General features: G+C 36.4%; 1 protein-coding gene across 1 annotated transcript in view; it reads right to left on the reverse strand.

The window, feature by feature from the left end:
• Camk4 (calcium/calmodulin dependent protein kinase IV) overlaps positions 1 to 18871 on the reverse strand; it is a 232310-nt gene that overhangs the window by 72007 nt on the left and 141432 nt on the right. The window contains exons 3-4 of the mRNA XM_027927740.2: positions 8298 to 8360; positions 5930 to 6012 (exon numbers count right to left, since the gene is read on the reverse strand). Coding sequence (XP_027783541.2) covers positions 5930 to 6012; positions 8298 to 8360 — 146 coding nt within the window. The remainder of the gene's footprint in view (positions 1 to 5929; positions 6013 to 8297; positions 8361 to 18871) is intronic.

The following is an 18871-nucleotide window of genomic DNA, read 5'->3' on the forward strand; positions in this document are numbered from 1 at the left end:
ATCTTTGGAGATATGTGTCTCTAAAATCTATAGTCCTCAGCTTCAGCAGACATTTGGTGCTCCTCAGAAGTTTTTATTTTTGCCATTGTGTGCTCTCACATTTCCACTTTGACACTTTAACACTTTCATCTCCCAATGCCCCATATTTTTTATAATGTATATAAAATCTTCCATGTTTGTCTTTTTTTTTTTTTTGCTTAGCCTAGCATTTTTAAGGTTCATCCATGCTACAGTAGGCATCAAAAGAAAAGTCCTGTTAGTATGGAATGGTATTGCATTATACATTTTGTTTGTTCATTTACCAGTTGATGACATTTGAATTATTTCCTCTCTTTTAACATGCCCCACTCTACATGCAGGAATACACACTGAAACTCAAAGGACATAAACTTGCTGATGCCCACAATGTTTGCTGGGCTATGAGAAATAAAGTCTTTTGTCTCTCACCAGGAGCCTCAGATGTCTTGCCAGCATCCATAAAAGACTAACAGGCTAATTTAGTAGCTGATAAATAAAATAAAATTACATCTCAGCTCAAACAATTATTCCTCCAGCTCTGTACTTCAAAATTGTTTTGACTAATCTAGGTCTTTGATTCTTTGGCATATTATCTCTTTCTTTCTGCTTCTGAGGAAGAAAGACACTTTTTCTATGCTGAACAAATTCCTGTATTTGACTCTAGATCTTTTTCCCTCTGTGCCTGCTCTGAAATGTTCCAAATATAAGTCCCTTTCTTTTTTATTTTATTTTATGTATGTATGTATGTATGTATGTATGTATTTTTTATATACACAACAACAGTGGAATGCATTACAATCCTTATTACACATATAGAGCACAATTTTTCGTATCTCTGTATATAAAGTATGTTCACACCAACTCATGCCATTATACATGTACTCTTTTTTTGCATTACAATTTTTAATACACATATATATTATAATTTTTCATATCTCTGTATATAAGGTATGTTGGCCCCAAATTCAAATCTTTATACATGGATTTTGTATAATGATGACCATCACATTCCACCATCCTTGCTAATCCCTCCCACCCCTCTGCCCTATCTAGAGTTCATCTAATCCTCCCATGTTCTCCCTCCCTACCCCACTATGAGTCACCCCCCTTATATCGGAGAAAACATTCAGCATTTGTTTTTTTGGGATTGGCTAACTCCAAATATAAGTCCCTTTCACACAGACCTTTCATGCTTCTCCTTGTGGGCTCCTTCCCCAAGAAAATCCATGTGTCCTTAGTGCTCCAACTTAAAATAACCAGTCTCCATTTATCCTGGGTCCCCTTCAACTACCCTCACCTCTTATCCATTCCTTTATAGCCAAGCTTTCAAAAACAACAACAACAAAAAAACCCCAAAAAAACAAAAAACAAAAACAGGACCATACATCTTGTTCAAAGTATGTTCTCTTCACATATGGCCATATAAAGCCACACAAAGAGATATCCATGATCAAAAAACAACTCTGCATATTAATGTATAAATTTGACCCAACACTCACATTGGACAAAATGTTAGACTACTAATCTGAAGTTGTTTTTATTTATTTATTTAGGAGTGCCTGGGTTAAAACCCAGTGCCTTGCACATGCTAGGCAAGTACTCTACCACTGAACTATATCCCCAGCACAGAAGTTTTATTTTTAGGTATACAGATATCAACATTTGCATAATGTGATAGAAAATCCACACACTTTGAAATGTGATATACTTGAGTCCAATCTTACTTCATTACTGTTGTTATTAGAATCTATAAGCTAAGTGACTTATTGATAAAAAGTTATTGGATGTCTCTGATCCTCAGTTATCTTGCACAGATAGCAGGCCTTGCCTAGATAGCAGGGCCGACTTTGCATACATGTTGCTGTGAGAAGGAAATGAGATGATAATAGTAAAATATCTTGCACACCACAAGGTTTCCAGTAGGAATTCAGATACGGCCCACATATAGTGACCAATTACCCTTTATGGATAATCAAATATTGTAGAACTTCACTTCAGACATATTAATGGTTAATATTTAACACAACAGTCTTCACAAATCTAGACTTTCCTTGAATTTGGTTAATCGGAATATCAACCACCACACAACCCTAAGACTGGGGCAAGAAATAGCCTAAGTCCGACTTTTGGAACATCTTCCTAATGGCAATGTTCTGAAAAGTCAACTGGTTTTCATCATGAGTTAGAAGCCCAGAAATGCTGAAATAGAAAACTATTAAGACTTATATTTAAAAAAAAAAATCTATTTGAAGACATTAGAGAGTTACCAAGGAAGTGAAAGCTTCATCAACCTAGATCTAGGAAGGAAAACCCAGCAGAGCAAAACTGCCATTGCTTGCCTCTGCTTTCCCTCTGAAGGCATGAACCGATTCTAAAGCAGCCATCTCACAGAACTGAGGAGACGGAAGGCAGGATCTGAGTTTTGCCATGGAAGAAAAATCCCAGTAAAATCCCCTGGCTTAAAGTTGAGACCCTTAAAGAGCAGAGCCCTATGAATAAGAATTGACATGAAATAGAGGCGCCCTTAGGAAGCCCAGCTTTGAATCAGCCCAATACCTGATTGCATCAGAGTGATCTCTTTTGTACCTTAAATGCTTGTCAGAATAAAAGAAAACCTGTTCTTGCGGAAGGAAACAGCATTCAAAGCTTCAAATTCTAAAACCGTTCATATATAATATTTGGCATTGGCAAGCAAAAGTATAAGAAGAAAGCAGAAAAGGCAAGAAAAGAAATTTACCAGGTGTTTGGATAATGGAGTTACCAGACAAAAATCAGGAAAAATGCTTTTGATTTAATGAGAAAACAAAGAATATTGCTAAATTAGTTGTGGTAACTATGATAATTTTCTGGGAAAAAAACTTGAAAATTTACAACTTAAAGCAACCACCTTCTCCACTTAAAAGGTTCAATGAAAATGATGTTGGGGTTTTAAGAATTATGATCAGATTGGGAAGGACTGAACAATAACTTTGGGTACTTTCTTTTTCAACTGATGGCATAATACACTTATATAGATAAATAGATTTTAATCGTTTTCTTGAACATCAAAAGCATTGCTTTTATTCCAAAAATCCATAATAATTTATCCTATGTAACTCATTATTTAACTTATACATGAAATAGCAGATTCCACCTGGAGTTTGACTATGTTTAATTTTTTACATACAAGCATCATAGAATAGATCTTCTGCTAATAAAATACAACCAGTTTGACTATAATTATCTCTTCTTCAATTGCTCCATTAGTTCATTCATTAGGTGCTATTAGAGTCATCATTAGACAAGGAATGAATTCTCATTATCACAACTAAATAAATTTGAGTTTGACTTAAGTACAGGAAGAGATCATATTATGATTTCTTTACTTTCAAAGGAAAAAAAAACTCAATAGATTATATAAAAAAGCAGGATATATTTTCAGTGTGATGTAATTTAAAGATAATTGTAGAAATAAGTAACTTAATGGAGATGCCAAATTCATCTCAGCTATGTCAATGATGTGGACAATGTTTAGGGGAAAAAGTCTATCTTCCAAAACCACTAACAGCTTGGGAGTGGTTGAGTGTTTTACTGGCTATCTGCCATCTTTTGGGATGTCTTCTGTTAAATATGAATATTTTATCCATTTTCTTCTGCAAATGAAATTTATCAATAGCACTTAGGTTTTTATTTTTTCCTAGAACTGAATTAAATTCTACTCCAAATTCTTTCATGGAAGAAAGCTTGGGACACAGTGATACATAGAGACTTTTGACTCCAAATTAATTCAAATAAACAGAGGCAGGAAGGTAAATGGTGCTATTAGTAGATGATAGCTTCAGTCATTCCTATCTGCAATTATTTACTATTAAAGAGTGTAAAATTTCTCTCCAATAAACCATAATTAGAGAAATATGCAAGATCTGCTCAGAGAAAACTCATGGCTCCAAAGCCAGTGGGATCTGCCTATAAAACTAACTCTACTAAAATACCTAAATAATACGTGCATGGAAAAGAGTCAGCAAAAGGGGTGTGAAAAATGAAGACTTAATAGGCAAATTTTGGCAATAGCCAAATAGGCTAATTCAGAGGAGCACATGGGAACTTGATAGTTTTAGAATAAGACTATATATTCTTAAAGTGTATTCAAGTTGTTAAGTTCTCTTCACAACATAGAACAGCTTTAAATTTGTCCCGAGGTTCAGAGAAGTTAAGTAAATTACTCTAAGTTAGTTATTCACCCTTGAGTGGTACAGTCTGGATTCAGAATTGTGAATCTAACAAACAAATAACCAACACCGGAAGGCTACCCATGCCCACTTTCTGTAGTGGACTTATTATTGAAAATATGAAAAGAGTAAAAATATGAAAAGAGTAAAATTTTTTTTAAAAAATCCACCTGTTCTAAGGAAACTTCAACATACATACAAACAAAATTAGACTTCTGTTAAAGATACATATGTAGTTACAATCCGGGTGGCCCATTTTGTTCCTTCCCACCTAAAGGTTCAAATCCTTACTGGGTAAGGTTCAAAATAAAAGACAGAACAGTTGAAAAGACAATCCAACCACTTTGGGACACTTTTGAAGAGGCAGCAAATTCAACTGGGTGGAGTAAGGATGGGAAGGAGGTGTCTCAGTTCATTTCAGCTGCTATAACCAAATGTCATTAACTGGGTGATGATAAACCACCATGGTTTCTTTCTCACAGTTTTGGAGGTTGGGAAGTCCATGCTGAAGGAATCAGCAGATTCTGAGTCTGGGCAAGTGCTGGCTTCCTCACTGAGCCTTTTCACTAAGTCCCACACACAGAGAAAGGGGGAGGTATCACTCTTGAGCCTCTGGTATAGGGTACTAATCCAATTCATCAAGGCACTGGCCTAGTCACCTCACAAACCCTCACCTTGGTGGTGAGGGTTTCAATATGTGACTTTGGGGCAACACAAACATTAAGGCCATAGTAGGAGGGAGAAGGGTTTCTCTCTCTACACAATCAAAACTAATTCCCTTTAGATATCTTTCTCCTCAGAGTCCACTCATTGTACCACTTACTTAGTCATTCACTCAGCAAATATTTATGGAGCGTTTACCATGACCCAGGCACCCAGTCTTTCCTTTGTCTTCCTCTTAAACCATAGCCCAATTCTCCCTCACCACGGGCACACTCCACCAGGGAAAGCTTCTTACCATTTCCAGTGTGTAACCTACTTAGTCTCTTTACCTTCTTCCAATTCCATCTTGAACATAGCAGAAGACTCCCAAGAGCCCAACAGTGCAAACAGGGAATTTTCCTGAGTAGGTGGGGAAGGTGGAAAAACTATAGAAACATAAAGCTTGTTTGCCTGTCTGTTCTGCCAGATTGAAAAGCATCCTTCCCTCCCACATTCTCAAACCATTCCTTTGAGAGATGAACTAGCAGACAACTGAAATTGGCAATAACTGGCAAAAACAGAAAATGTTTTACCCTGAAACATGGAACTCTTTACCTAAAAGTAGATTTAAAAATAATCATTGGAAAAGTATTGATTTCTATAAATTTGGGGATTATTATAAAGAACACTATTAGAGTGTAGGTTTAAATTCTTATGGTTTTCTGCAAATATTTTTTCAAATTATTTTCACATATATTACTATTTAAATTAATATGATTTTCAAAATTATATTTTTTATTGTGTTAGTGTTTGCAAAGTTAGAAAGATGTTATAGTGGTTCTCTATTTATTTATTCCAAATTTTCATCTACCTCTATCTGATTAACTACTATCCACCTTTTTTCAACATCCTTCTTAATATTTATTTCAGGGAAATTTATCAAGTAGAATGTTCTTTTATTATGCTCTTTTATTTATTCCATTTCAGGAGAATTTCCCTTAGATTATTTTTGGGGGCCAAAAGCAAGCATTCCTGTGGTTAGATGTCTAAGTCTACCTTACCTGTCAAATAGTTCTCCTCCTGTGACGAGTTCTAGGACCAGACTGATTTCTGCAGGAGTTTCAAATATTTCTTTAAGTTTTATCTGGGGAAAGATATACACATATGTCAATGATATCACAAGTTCCTTATTTTAATCTTCCTTGAAACTATCTAAGATTATGGCTAAAATTACATTCTCTCCAATAAGTAGTATTGGATCATTGGTAGTAAAAGTCCCTCTTTCTAGTATCAGGTAGATATTTGTCACTCTCCTTTTGGGTTGTTGATTTTGTCAGTTACATCATCTTTTTCAAAGGTTCTATTAAGTTTTGACACTTTTCATTTTGGCAGTTGAAGAATAACTGCCTGAATTTTGCTAAAATATTCCAACTTCTGAATATCATTAGAATCAAAAATAAAACCCAATTTCCTAAATCAGTTGGACAACATCATGGTTGCTAGAGATGTAAAATGCTTCTTTCTCTTGGAAAGAAGGGACTCTGAATTAGGGGCCTGAGTCAGCATAGAACCCGTTAAAGCCTGTATGTGAATGATATCCTCAACAGCTTAACAGTTGCTAGTGGGCAAAGGAGGTCCTTAAGAATGAGTGGTGGGCCAGGTACGGGGGCGCACACCTATAATCCTAGCGGCTCGGGAGGCTGAGATAAGAGAATTGCAAGTTCAAAGCCAGCCTCAGCCATGGCCAGGTGAAGTGCTAAGCAACTCAGTGAGACCCTGTCTCTAAATAAAATACAAAATAGTGTTGGGGATGTGGCCCATTGGTCCTGACTTCCATCCCTTGTACAAAAAAAAAAAAAAAAAGGATGAGTGGTGGTAAAGATTTCATGGACCACAGCAGTATTTTTGTTACATTCAGATAATCCAAACTGCTTTTTATGTTTTTCTGCATACATCTGAGAATCTAGTGTCTAGTACTGATCCACATTTGAAGAAAATTCCACATTGGCCTCTCTTTGAAGAGAAAAGAGATAGAAACTATAAAAGTAGTGATTGGGTATGGCAGATTTTTAAATTGCTTTCCCCAAACCCTTTTCCCCTACTTATTGCAAACAGAACCCTGATTTTGTTCAGGAAAGCAGGATGCCTAGGCTTCCTTGAATAAGATCATGATTTTGTTCTGTTTTGTGGATCACAACTGGTCTAAATGATTTGTGACAATCCCATGTCCAGTCTACCAGCATCCATGATTTTGTGACAGCTTTAGCCAAGAAAATTTGAAAAGAATTCTGCTATAGCAGTTCCTGAGAAAACTTTTCTCATTTGACTTAGCTGGTGAGACCTTCTCCCTTGAATACAAACCTGAGGACTTGTGAAAACTGTGCAGCCATCATTTTGGGATCATGAAGAGAAAGCATGAGGGTGAAAGTCAACCCACAGAGGAGGGTAAGACCAAGCATGGGTGGCATCTGTGTCCTAGATGGTGTCAGTGAGGTGAATCAATGCTGGAAACTTTCTTACTTCTGATTATTTGTTTTAATTGTTTTTGTTTTTTAGTTGTAGATGGACACAATACCTTTATTTAATTAATTTATTTTTATGTGGTGCTGAGGATTGAACCCAGTGCCTCACATGTTAGGCAAGTGCTCTACCACTGAGCTACAACGCCAGCCCCCGACTTCTGATTCTTATGAGAAAAGCATTTGCTGATGTGTGGCTAAATGCATTCCTAACTCAGACATTAAGTTGTAAGCACTTTGCTTTGAGCCTCAGCATTGCAGTTCATCCCCTCAGAGAGCACAAATTTCTCAGAGAAGTGGGTAAAATACATTTTTTTAAAGTAGATGGCTTAATTCATAAAAACAAGTTATGGCCTAGAAAGTGATTTTTGTTCTTTTTCACTTCATTGGTTCAAGAAAGCTTTTCACTAGGCATTTCTCTCAGAGGCTTTGTCTGGACATAGATGGAAGCAGAGATTCTGAGGACATTTTATTTTCCCCATTCAAGTACATCATCTATTTGCATCTTCACATTGTTTCTGAAGCAGATACTCTCTCAAAGGAGACAGAAAGGACTCTTGAAAGCAATGCACTTTCATCACTGGCCCTGTGGGCAATGGCATATCAATAAGATAGGCACACAAGAGTGAGAAAGCCAATGTTTTATGAGAGTGAAATAAAACTTCCCAAGTTCTATGCTTGTATGCATGGAAATAAAGGTGGTATATATTACTTTGGAAATGAATGAATGCATTTGCAGGGTTGATTCAGACCAAAAATGGAAAATGTGATAAGACAAGGACAAGAGCTAGACCCAGTGACCCCCAGAGGTGGAAGAAGCCCTTTCTCATTATTAACATGGACAGTGAAAAACAACAATCCCTTTCTGTAACTTGAAAGTATTTGAAATAATAGGTTAAAAACCACTTACAATGTTTGGATGTGAGAGGCGAAGAAGAACTCCTATCTCAGTTCTTACGATTTTTTTGTCCACCTAAAAGGCAAAATAAAAAGAGATAAACTGAAAGAAAGTCCCACCTTAGAAAAATCTTCATTGTAACAGAGATCAGAAACAGCATTAACCCCCCTGGGTGAATCAGACAAGGGGAGAAGCTAATCCCTAGGGATTTTGCTTATGTCTCTTTCCTCCCTTTTTTTTCAGCTGCATGTCCCATCTTTCTGCTTGAGATGTAAATTAGAGCTGGTGACTAACAGGGACCACAACTTGTCAGACCTCTTTCTTGTCATCTTCCTGCCTTTCTTGTCAAAAGTTGTCATCATCACTATTACCATATGGCACAAGTTCCTCTCAACCTATCCCTCCTCCTTCTCTTCCTTTTTCATTCATAGATGTTTCTGTCTCAGACCTAAAGAAACTGCCAATCACTTCTTCTGTGTTCTTCATACAAAGGTGGCACATATTCACGCCTAGCCAATCAGAAAATCCATTCCCTGACCATGTGGTGATGGCATCAAAGACATTCAGCAGGCCCAAGTCATTCCAGAAGGTCCTATCCAGAAATTGTGTCAAATAATCAAGAATGAGGTATTATCTTTTTCTCTGAAATGATGAGACCAAAGAGGATGGACTGTGCATCTATCATGACCATTTTTTACACCATATGGAGTTCACTGCATTGAACATGAAACCGACAAGGAAAAAAGAAAGTTTGATGAGATGTGAAGAAAGAATACTCTTCATATAATGTAATTCCTAGTGTTCATTTATAGTTTGTCCTTTGAACTTTCTAATTATATGAGCCACTAAATTTCCTTTTTATGATTTTCTGTTTCTATTGCTGGTCATTAAAGAACCCTAGATGGTTTACCATTTGATCTCATTGTTGGGGATAATGACCATTTAATTTATGACATTCAAAATTAGGAATGTTTTCCCCTCTCTAGGTCCATGATTAACTTTTCTTCATCACAATGAGTATTTTGGTTCTCTAAAAGTCATATGCAGACAGAAGGGTTGAGCATACTCTTCTCCCAGAAAAAAATCCTAAATATAAAAATACACACACATACACACACATTTACACATATCCTATACCCTTACTGTGGTTTCTGCAATATGAGCTGTCCATATTGGATTGGCAGAGATCACATGGTTTAGAAATGAGTGTGAAGAAATTTATGTGCAATGTTAGCCAAACTGTGGGTATATCCAACAGCCTACCGAAGAATGGGTTCTACCCGTTAAGTTACTTCTTCTGAGGAAGATATGGTGGGCTTGAATAGAAACCCAATCTCATTTCAGTGGTGACAATTAATCACAACTTTCAAGAGGACCAACAACACCTATTAATTCAATTTTGTTCTCTAATGAAAATATTAACACAAATGGACACATTATTTGAAAATAAATAAAAAATATTCAAAGGAGTGTTATAAGTTTCATGTGTTTTTTTCCTCAGTTGATAGTCTTGGTAAAGCCTCTTAAACTATTAAAAAAAAAACTCTTGATCATTAATGTGATCATTTAGGAAACTCGGGGTATTCTTTTTGGGGCGATACCAGGGATTGCACTCAGGAGTACTTGGCCACTAAGCCACATCCCCAGCTCTATATTTTGTATTTTATTTAGAGACAGGTTCTCACTGAGTTGCTTAATGCCTCACTTTTGCTGAGTCTGGCATTGAACTTTTGATTCTCCTGCCTCAGCCTCTGGAGCCGCTGGAATTATAAGTGTGTACCACCATACCAGGCAAGCTCGGGGTATTCTAACATGTTCTTGCCTGAGAAAATTAGACTAAAAGTAAATTTATAATTTATTTGTAAATAAAACAAAATATATTCTACTTATGTCAAATGGATGCCAGTCTGTGCAATCTAACATACTTCTTAAAATGTGCATGAACATCCCATATAAAAATGCAGCATCAGATATAAATTCTGACTAAAAAGAGGGGAGGAAGATATGATCTGTCCATTTTAATACTTGACAGCTAATCTAGACAGTTACATGTGAGGACAGATTCACTATGAGTAGAGGAAAACAAGTTGGTAAGAAATAACCTAATTCAAATGACTGTACCTCACATTGACATGTTCTGGGGCTTTCATAATGAAGAAATATAGAAAGACACATATTTTGATACATCCAGTACTCTGAGACTCAAAAACTTTGAAAGCTGTTTCACTAGTCTTCCCCAGATACTAAAGGATAGCTACTTTTCTGGACAGCTCATACTATAGGATTCAGACAGACCATGCATTGATTAAAAATTTTTCAATGGCAAGTAACTAATACTTAAGTTTGAATTTGCTTAAGCTAAAAGGTGACTTATTGGGACACTCATGTAGAATTTTCTAAAGATATAAAAAGGTACGGTGAAATCCAGAGGTTCTGGTTTGGTGTATCTCTTCTTGCCACCCACCCTATGTTGTTGTCTTGTGTGTCTTCCTTTTTTTTCTAAATAGCAGGAAACGTGGCCACAGAAGTTCCAAGTCTATATTCTTCAGTCTCACATTAAAGGGAAGAGAGGCCTCTCTTTCTATATCTATATGCTAACGTCAAGTAGTATTCTCATTGGCCTTGCTTGTTTTCTATGCCTATTCCTAGGAAATGTATAACTATGAGAAGACTGAGTATGGGTCATGGGCTCTTCTCTTTGAGCAGGATGGAGAGGGATGGGGAGGGTTAATTATCAGGAAAAATGGATGTTGGCAAACAACAAATGCTCCCTTATTGATTGCTTTCAATATTTTTACATTTGCAGAAAATCCTGAAGTATTACCTTTTCTTCTTCTTCTGTTTCCCAGGTTAATAAATAATTAATACTTAATTTATAATAAGCACTGATATCAGTAGATTTAATATTCCATTGTTTGACCATTTAGCAGTAATCCACATGGGGTTACAAAGTAGTAATCTAGGATTTTGTTCCCAGAGACATTTTTGAATCCATTCTGAAAAAACTGATTTAAGGCAATTGCATAGCTGCTGAATGAATCTAGCAGATTATGGAGCATCTGTACCTGGAGTCCGATGGGTTATTCTCTATTTCTGGGCAGTAACTTTGTCAACTATTTTGATGTTACTGGTGATATAAATTGGACGAAACTAAAGCAATCTAGAACAATGACGATTCTATCCAATAAGAAAGGTTGGAGCTGAAATTTGGATGAAGCAGTTCCTGAAGCTGTATGCTTTGGGGAACAGAAGACAATCCACAGTTTTTGTTATATCATCAAAACTTGAAAGAGAAAAAAAAAAGTGACCTATTTAAAAACAAGAAAATGGGGCTGGGGATATAGCTCAGTTGGTAGGTGCTCACCTCACATGCCCAAGACCCTGGGTTTGGTCCCCAGCCCCACAAAAACAAACAAACAAGAAAAAACTAGAAAATGTGGTCCATGTAACTGGAGGAGTCAAGGATCTCTGAATTCACTCTTTAAAAATGTGTCTGTAAGGAGTGCATATTAAGGGTCTCACATAGGTTTTATCTGCTCACCTCCATTTTATACACTGTGGGATATGTGAAAACAAACAAATAAAATAAGCTCTCTCCCAAAGAAATGTTACAATCTCATTTGGGAGATAAGACTTATGTACATAATACCATCTGAAGGTAGTGAAAGATAGTAAAGAAAGACTATAAGTTTTGTTTTAAAAGTTGCATTGTTCAGTGGAAGATCATTTTCTGTGAATTGCTAATATTTAAAGGAGGTTTATTCTAAAAGACTTTGACATCACTATCCATTTAAAACCCACACTATTGTCAATATGAAATGAAGACTGAACTGTTAAGAGCCTGCACGGGGATTGTGTGATATGTGGGCTGCTGATAGCCAATGAGTGACATCAGACTGCCCAATCCATAGGACAGCATGGTCCAGGAGGGAGCCCAATGATAGAACAAGACTGTGAAAGCTCACTGACTTTGTGAGTAAAAAAAATGGTGAAAAATTTCCATTGAGAAATAGGTATTCCACTTGTATAAAGGAGAGATCTTTGAATAACAGAAGCATTGCCAGAAAACCCAGATGATATTAATAAATCTCTTCCAAAGAACTCTTGCCTCACTTTTTGTTTCAATTTTGGCAGATGCTGTTGAAGAAAATTCTGATACAGATTATTATTTTTGAAAAATCTTAGTGTATTTTTAAAGTATACAGCATGACATTATAACATATAGTATAAAAGTTATTAAAGCGAAGCAAATTAACATATGAATCATTTATATAATTACCCATTTTTTGTTGTTGTTTTTGTGGCCTTAGCAGCTAAAATCTACTTCTGTAACATGAATTCCATATACAGTACATTTTTGCTACCTGTAATGATCATGTTGTACTATAAATCTCCAAAATGTTTAACTCTGTTATGCAAATTATTTTTATCTAATTATCTCTTCAGGTTGACGGTGATTTTTGGTATTAGGATCTATTTTTCTGCCTATACATTTAGGGATTATGAAATTTAAGGTTGTCCCTCTTATTATCATATATTTCTGAAGAATGTAAATGATAACAGAGGGAACCTTGAAATTTTTTCACAAGATATTTTTTATGTCCAATAAATATTTTTCCAATACAAATATAAATTTCATTTTTTATTTTAATGTTATGTAGAACATATTCCATATTAGCATGCCTTTCTCTTTTAATTCTCTGAGAGTTAAATTATATGAATTCCAGAAATATTCAGAATAGGTTGGATTGCAAAAAGTCTAGAATAGCAATCTTCTAGTGTGATCACTTGTTTTGAATTCAGAGTTAACTTTTCTTTAAAAACTATTTTGGAAAGGGTATTTACTTTCCCAGTATACTTTATACTATTGTTTCTCAACTCAAAATGTGGTCTCAGGGGCCTGGAAGGACCTTCTAGGAACTGTGAAAATTCTCCCCTTTCCAATTTCATATCTAAGTAAGTTCAGATTGTGTCATATGGTACAAACAAAACAATGAATCACAAGAAATTGAAATGCAGAAACAGCTGAAGTCAGTTTGTCTTGGATTAAGCCAGATAGTAAAGAAATTAGTAAAACAATGCTACTTTTTTCACCAAGCATTTTTAATTTTGGATAGTATTGTTACAAATATAACTATACTATATTATATATTAGTATGGCTATATTATTACATAATAATGAAATTATTATTTTCATTACAATGAAAATATTTTATTACAACTATTATTTATGTTAAATTATTATAGTTTATTTTTTAAAAATTAATTAACACTTAAAACTTCCTCAGTTTTAATATCTTATACAGTAAATATCTGTATCTATTTGGGGTGCTTAATAGTTTTATGAGTATAAAACATTCCTAACCTCACCAAAATTTGAGGACTATGACTCCTATAACTGCAATATTCGGAAATAGAATAAAAATAAAGAAAATAAAAATTCTGGTAACAGCAATTTAAATGAAAGAAAAATGTGAATACAGGCTCATTTGTATTTCCTTGAATGCTGGAATTGAGGTTGAATAATGTGCAGGTCATGACTTAAGGAGAGGCTGAGAAGGTTGAAGCAAATAAGGATTTTAGAAGAAGGAACTACCTAAAGAAGAAAGAGTGGTGATGGCCAAGAAAACAATCAAGGACAAAGCTGAGAGGGAGAAGGATAAAAGGCAAACAGATCAGACTGTGAAGCCAAGAATAAGATCCGACTGAGGCTGGGAAATACTTCCCAGAAAGCTAAGCAGAGAACCACTTATGGTCTTTTTGAAAGGACGTCTCAAAGCTTGCTAGATAGCCCTCCACTGGGGGCCAGTTCTCTCCAAAGATGTTCTATCTAGGAGGTCACATAGGAGTGGGTCTTGTCAGCCATCTCTTCTCAACTTTACCCACATTCCTCTTCTCTTCCTCCCACTGCTGAATTCCTCTTCTGAACTCCTGGGGATCCCAGTAGAGTGTGAGCTCTCACACTGCTCTCACATTCAAAATGAATAGTAGTTTGTAGAAAATAATTGTCAAGCAAACCACAAAAGTCCATGGACAACTATCTGAAGAGTCATTAATGCCACTTGAAATTAGCATCCAAGTGCTACCATAATTAGCATCTTGAGAAACATCAACAGATAGCTTGAACAAATCAACATGACAAAAATATTGAAACCCAAAAGACATACCATCAGTATCTTCACAATACCTTGAAGAATGTTAGATTTTTTTTGTTACTAATAATTTTCAATTCTAAAAATGAATTTTACAAAAATTTTACTAAAACTTAGGGGATATATAGAACAGGTTCCCAAGAAAACAGACATGGGGCAACATTCCAATGTTATATTTGAGAGGTACAAACCCATTTTCAGTGAGAGGAAAAATGGAAGTGCCCAAAGGTAGGAGGTACCAAAATGTAGTCAGCATAGTGGTTACTGTGTCACAATGAGTTGTAAAGATATCCTGCAGGTCATCAGGCAATAATGTCCAATTAGCGCACAACTCTTCACCACAGAGCTGTCCCAGGCCACCATCCCTTAAACCAGCTCATGAGAAGGAGGAAGGAAAAGGAGCTTAACTGCCCAAGAACCTCCTCCTATTTCCAACTGGTGAAATTTGGCCTCACAGGTTAACTTTTCCATACTCCTGGGATGCATATCCCTTTTCTTTGGCAGTCACTTGTGATGCTATATCCCTCCTCAGGAGATGTCATTTCTTGTCCAATCCAAAAGAGGCTGGAAGATCCAGAAATTTCAGGTGTGTCTTGGTGCCTGAAGTGCTCAAAGGCCATTCTTGCCCTCCTTCACCCCAGCCCCATCTACCAGCTTGGGTAGTAGGTAGGCAGACACTGAGGAGACCCATAACAATATTGTCCAATCACAGAGCATTCTGGAGTTTTTGATACCAGATAAAGTAGACTGACAGCAGTGGCACTGCCCTCATGCTTTTCTAATTTATAATGTTTTACTGCTTATCGGAAAGAGTTTGTCTCCCACTGACATTCTTTGTCGTTGCTCTAATTGCCAACATGAAATTAATAATCATCAAGTAGCTTGGGCACACAGGATTTTTCTACAGTGATTTACTTTAGCTCCTCTACTTAAACTACCTTAAGAATTCAAAGAAATGTCTTCTTTCATTGTTGTAAAGTCACTGGTGAAACAGCCAATATTAAGGGCTTCTGATATACTTTTTTTAACATTTATTTTTTAGCTGTAGTTAGACACAATACTTTAATTTTATTTATTTTTTCTCTTTTTATTCTTTTTTAAATTGATTTTTTTAAAAAGATAAATGACAGCAGAATGCATTATAATTCTTATTACACATATAGAGCACATTTTTTTATATCTCTGGTTGTATATAAAGTATGTTGACACTAATTCGTGTCTTCATACATTGGATACATCGTGTATCCATACATTGGATAATAATGTCTATCACATTCCATCATCCTTGCTAACCCCATGCCCCCTCCCTTTCCCTCCCTCCCCTCTTCCCTATCTAGAATTCATCTATTCCTTCCATGTTCCCCCTCCCTACCCCACAACGAGTCAGCCTCCTTATATCAGAGAATACATTTGGCATTTGTTTTGGGGGGGCTTGGGTAACTTCACTGATATAATTTTAATATTAAACATACTTTTTGAAGATTGTACAAGGAAAAATTAATAAAGCAATTTAATAAAAGAAATTATACAGATTCATATAGTTTCAAAACTTCATGGAACTCAAGATTTGTTAATACTGAAAGAAATCCCAATTTTGTATCTATTCTGATAGTGGAGGTGGAATAGAAAGAAGTGGATAAAAAATATGATTTAGAGTAACACTACAAAAACGTTTCCATCATTGAATGGGTCTGATCAGATATGAATCCTTCATTAAGATTCACTATTAATGAAGCCATGTGTGGTGGCGCACGCCCATAATCCCAGGTTGAGGCAGGAGGATGGCGATTTCAAAGCTAGCCTCAGCAAAATCGAGGCACTAAGCAATTCAGTGAGACACTATCTCTGAATAAAATACAAAATAGGGATGGGGGTGTGGCTCAGTGGTCAAGTGCTCCTGAGTTCAACTCTTGTATCCCCCCACCAAAAAGATTCACAGTTAATGTATGGTTGTGCTGGTGCTGAGATCATTGAAGAGGAAGGATTGAAAATATGTGAAGAAGAAACAACTTAGAATTTAAATAAGAAAAAAGAAAAACCTTCCCCCCCCCCTCTCTGTATACACACACACACACACTCTTGAGATTGAACCTGGAGGTGCTTAACCACTGTGACACATCACCAGCCCTTTTTATTATTATTTCTTAGTTTTAGACAGCATCTTGCTAAGTTGCTTAGGACCTCACTAACTTGCTGAATCTGGCTTTAAACTTGACATCTTTCCGCCTCAGCCTCCTGAGCTCTTGGGATTATAGGCGTGTGCCACCAAGCCCAATGACCCTTTGCTTTCTTAAATACAGCCTTGATGTAAGCTCTGTAACTTAAAATCCTTTTGACAAGACGAGATGACATATATCACTAGGGGTGCTGTTGTTCTTCTCTCCCCATCCCCAGTTCTGGAGATCAAATCCTGGGCCTCCTGCACGCCTGGCAAATGCACTGAGCTACATTCCCAGCTTTTGTTCTTGTTTGAAATGTTTCAGTCAAGTACAGCAGCACTTCTGCATAAAAACCTAGCCTCATTTTATTTTCCCTGAAGGATCTGGGATCATGTATCTCTATCTTCCTCCTTTGGCTCGTTTTTGGTTTGAATGACGCACAGGGAACGTGATGGGAAATGCAGAATTGGGCTTCTCACATCCTTTATGAGACCAGGCAGAACATAAATTACTAATGGATAAATAAACAACCCAGTCTTTCAGCTTTCACAATGATTCTCTTCTGCATAGGTTCTGCTTAATTTAGCTCCCTGATTTTGACACTCAACAAGCATATGTTGACACTAACATGCTTGGTGAAAAGACTTGACAACTGAAGTTGTGTTTGATTCAAGACTGACAGTTCTAGTCTACAAGGATTAGAAAGCTTAGAATTGCTGTTTGAACATTCAAAAACCAAATGCGGGACACATACAAATAGGTTTTCTTATATGAAGTGAGTACCTTCAGTAACTACAGAGTTCTAACCAAGCCTGATTATTCCCTTCATCTTCTTGGTCTAATAGCAATCTGGGCAGGTCATGACTGTGTTACTTCTTATACCATCTCAAGAGCTGATCTATTTTTGTCCCATTAGGAAATATGCCACAGTATATGGAAGTATCCAATAGATGTCTTTCTTGCTCATTGTTGTTATGTCCCAATTATTTCTGCTCCCTTCTCCCTATAAAAATCCCATCTTTTAAAAATGTCTACAATCAGCCAATAAGACCTTCATCTTCTCCCTGTTGTAGTCATATTCCTATGTTCATGTCACCCATACTTATATTGAGGATTTTAGCCCATATATCTCTATCCCAACAATTAGGATGATTAACTGGACATTCTTGCCTCAGTTTCTTTACCACTTACTTGATTCCTCTTAGGTATACCTCTGCTTTCCCTTAGCAACCCATTTCCTTGGTCACATCTCAAATCTCATAATTACCATCAACTGAACCATCTCAAAATTCTTGATTGCAAACATTACACACTCGGATTTCTAGTTCCTATCTTAGCAGCTCTTACTTAGTTTAGGTTCCATGATTCATTAGTATAAGCACTGCTCTTCATATACCCCAACTTCTCTGCCTTTTCTCTCTGTTATACTTTCCACACAAATTCCCTAATTTGGTTAAACTCCACTTTTACTCTCTGTCTGGGCCTGAACTGCAGTGGCTGAAAGAAAATGTGCAATCATGTTGGCTGGACCCGTTTTCAATTTACAACCTCAAGTCTTAAGGGACCCTTAGTTCCAGCACTCTGCAATAGAACATTTTTTACCTTCTCTTCTTCAACTTATGGAACACCCTTATCCCTTCATCCTCCTCTCGTGCTCTTGCTTCTAAATCACTGAGGGGTATAAACAATCCAAGGAGAACATTATCTTCTCATCAATCATTTGCCAATCCATCTGCACTGTATTCTATTGGTTTTATCAATTTATCTAACAAATAATTTTGAGCACCCATCATGTACAGATGCTATTTTGGGCATGAGAATAAAATAGACTTCTGGCCCTGAATAAATAAATAAATGAAAAATCCCAAGTTGGTAAGTACTATATAGAAAAGAAACAAAACAGGGCAAGATAAAGGAAACAGAGTAGTGAAAGGTACCACCTAAGTTGGAGAGTCAGGGAATCTCTTTCTGATAAAGTAACATGTGACAGCTATAGGGGTAGAGATAGAGAAACAAAAACTGTGAGAAAGGCTCTTAGCAATAGTAACAAAAACAGCATGGTACTGGTACCAAAACAGGCAGGTGGACCAATGGTACAGAATAGAGGACACAGAAACCAATCCACAAAACTACAACTATCTTATATTTGATAAAGGGGCTAAAAGCATGCAATGAAGGAAGGATAGTATCTTCAACAAATGGTGCTGGGAAAACTGGAAATCCATATGCAACAAAATGAAACTGAATCCCTTTCTCTCGCCATGCACAAAAATTA

The sequence above is a fragment of the Marmota flaviventris genome, chromosome 5 (genome assembly GCF_047511675.1).
Source record: "Marmota flaviventris isolate mMarFla1 chromosome 5, mMarFla1.hap1, whole genome shotgun sequence".
Lineage (NCBI taxonomy): Eukaryota > Metazoa > Chordata > Mammalia > Rodentia > Sciuridae > Marmota > Marmota flaviventris.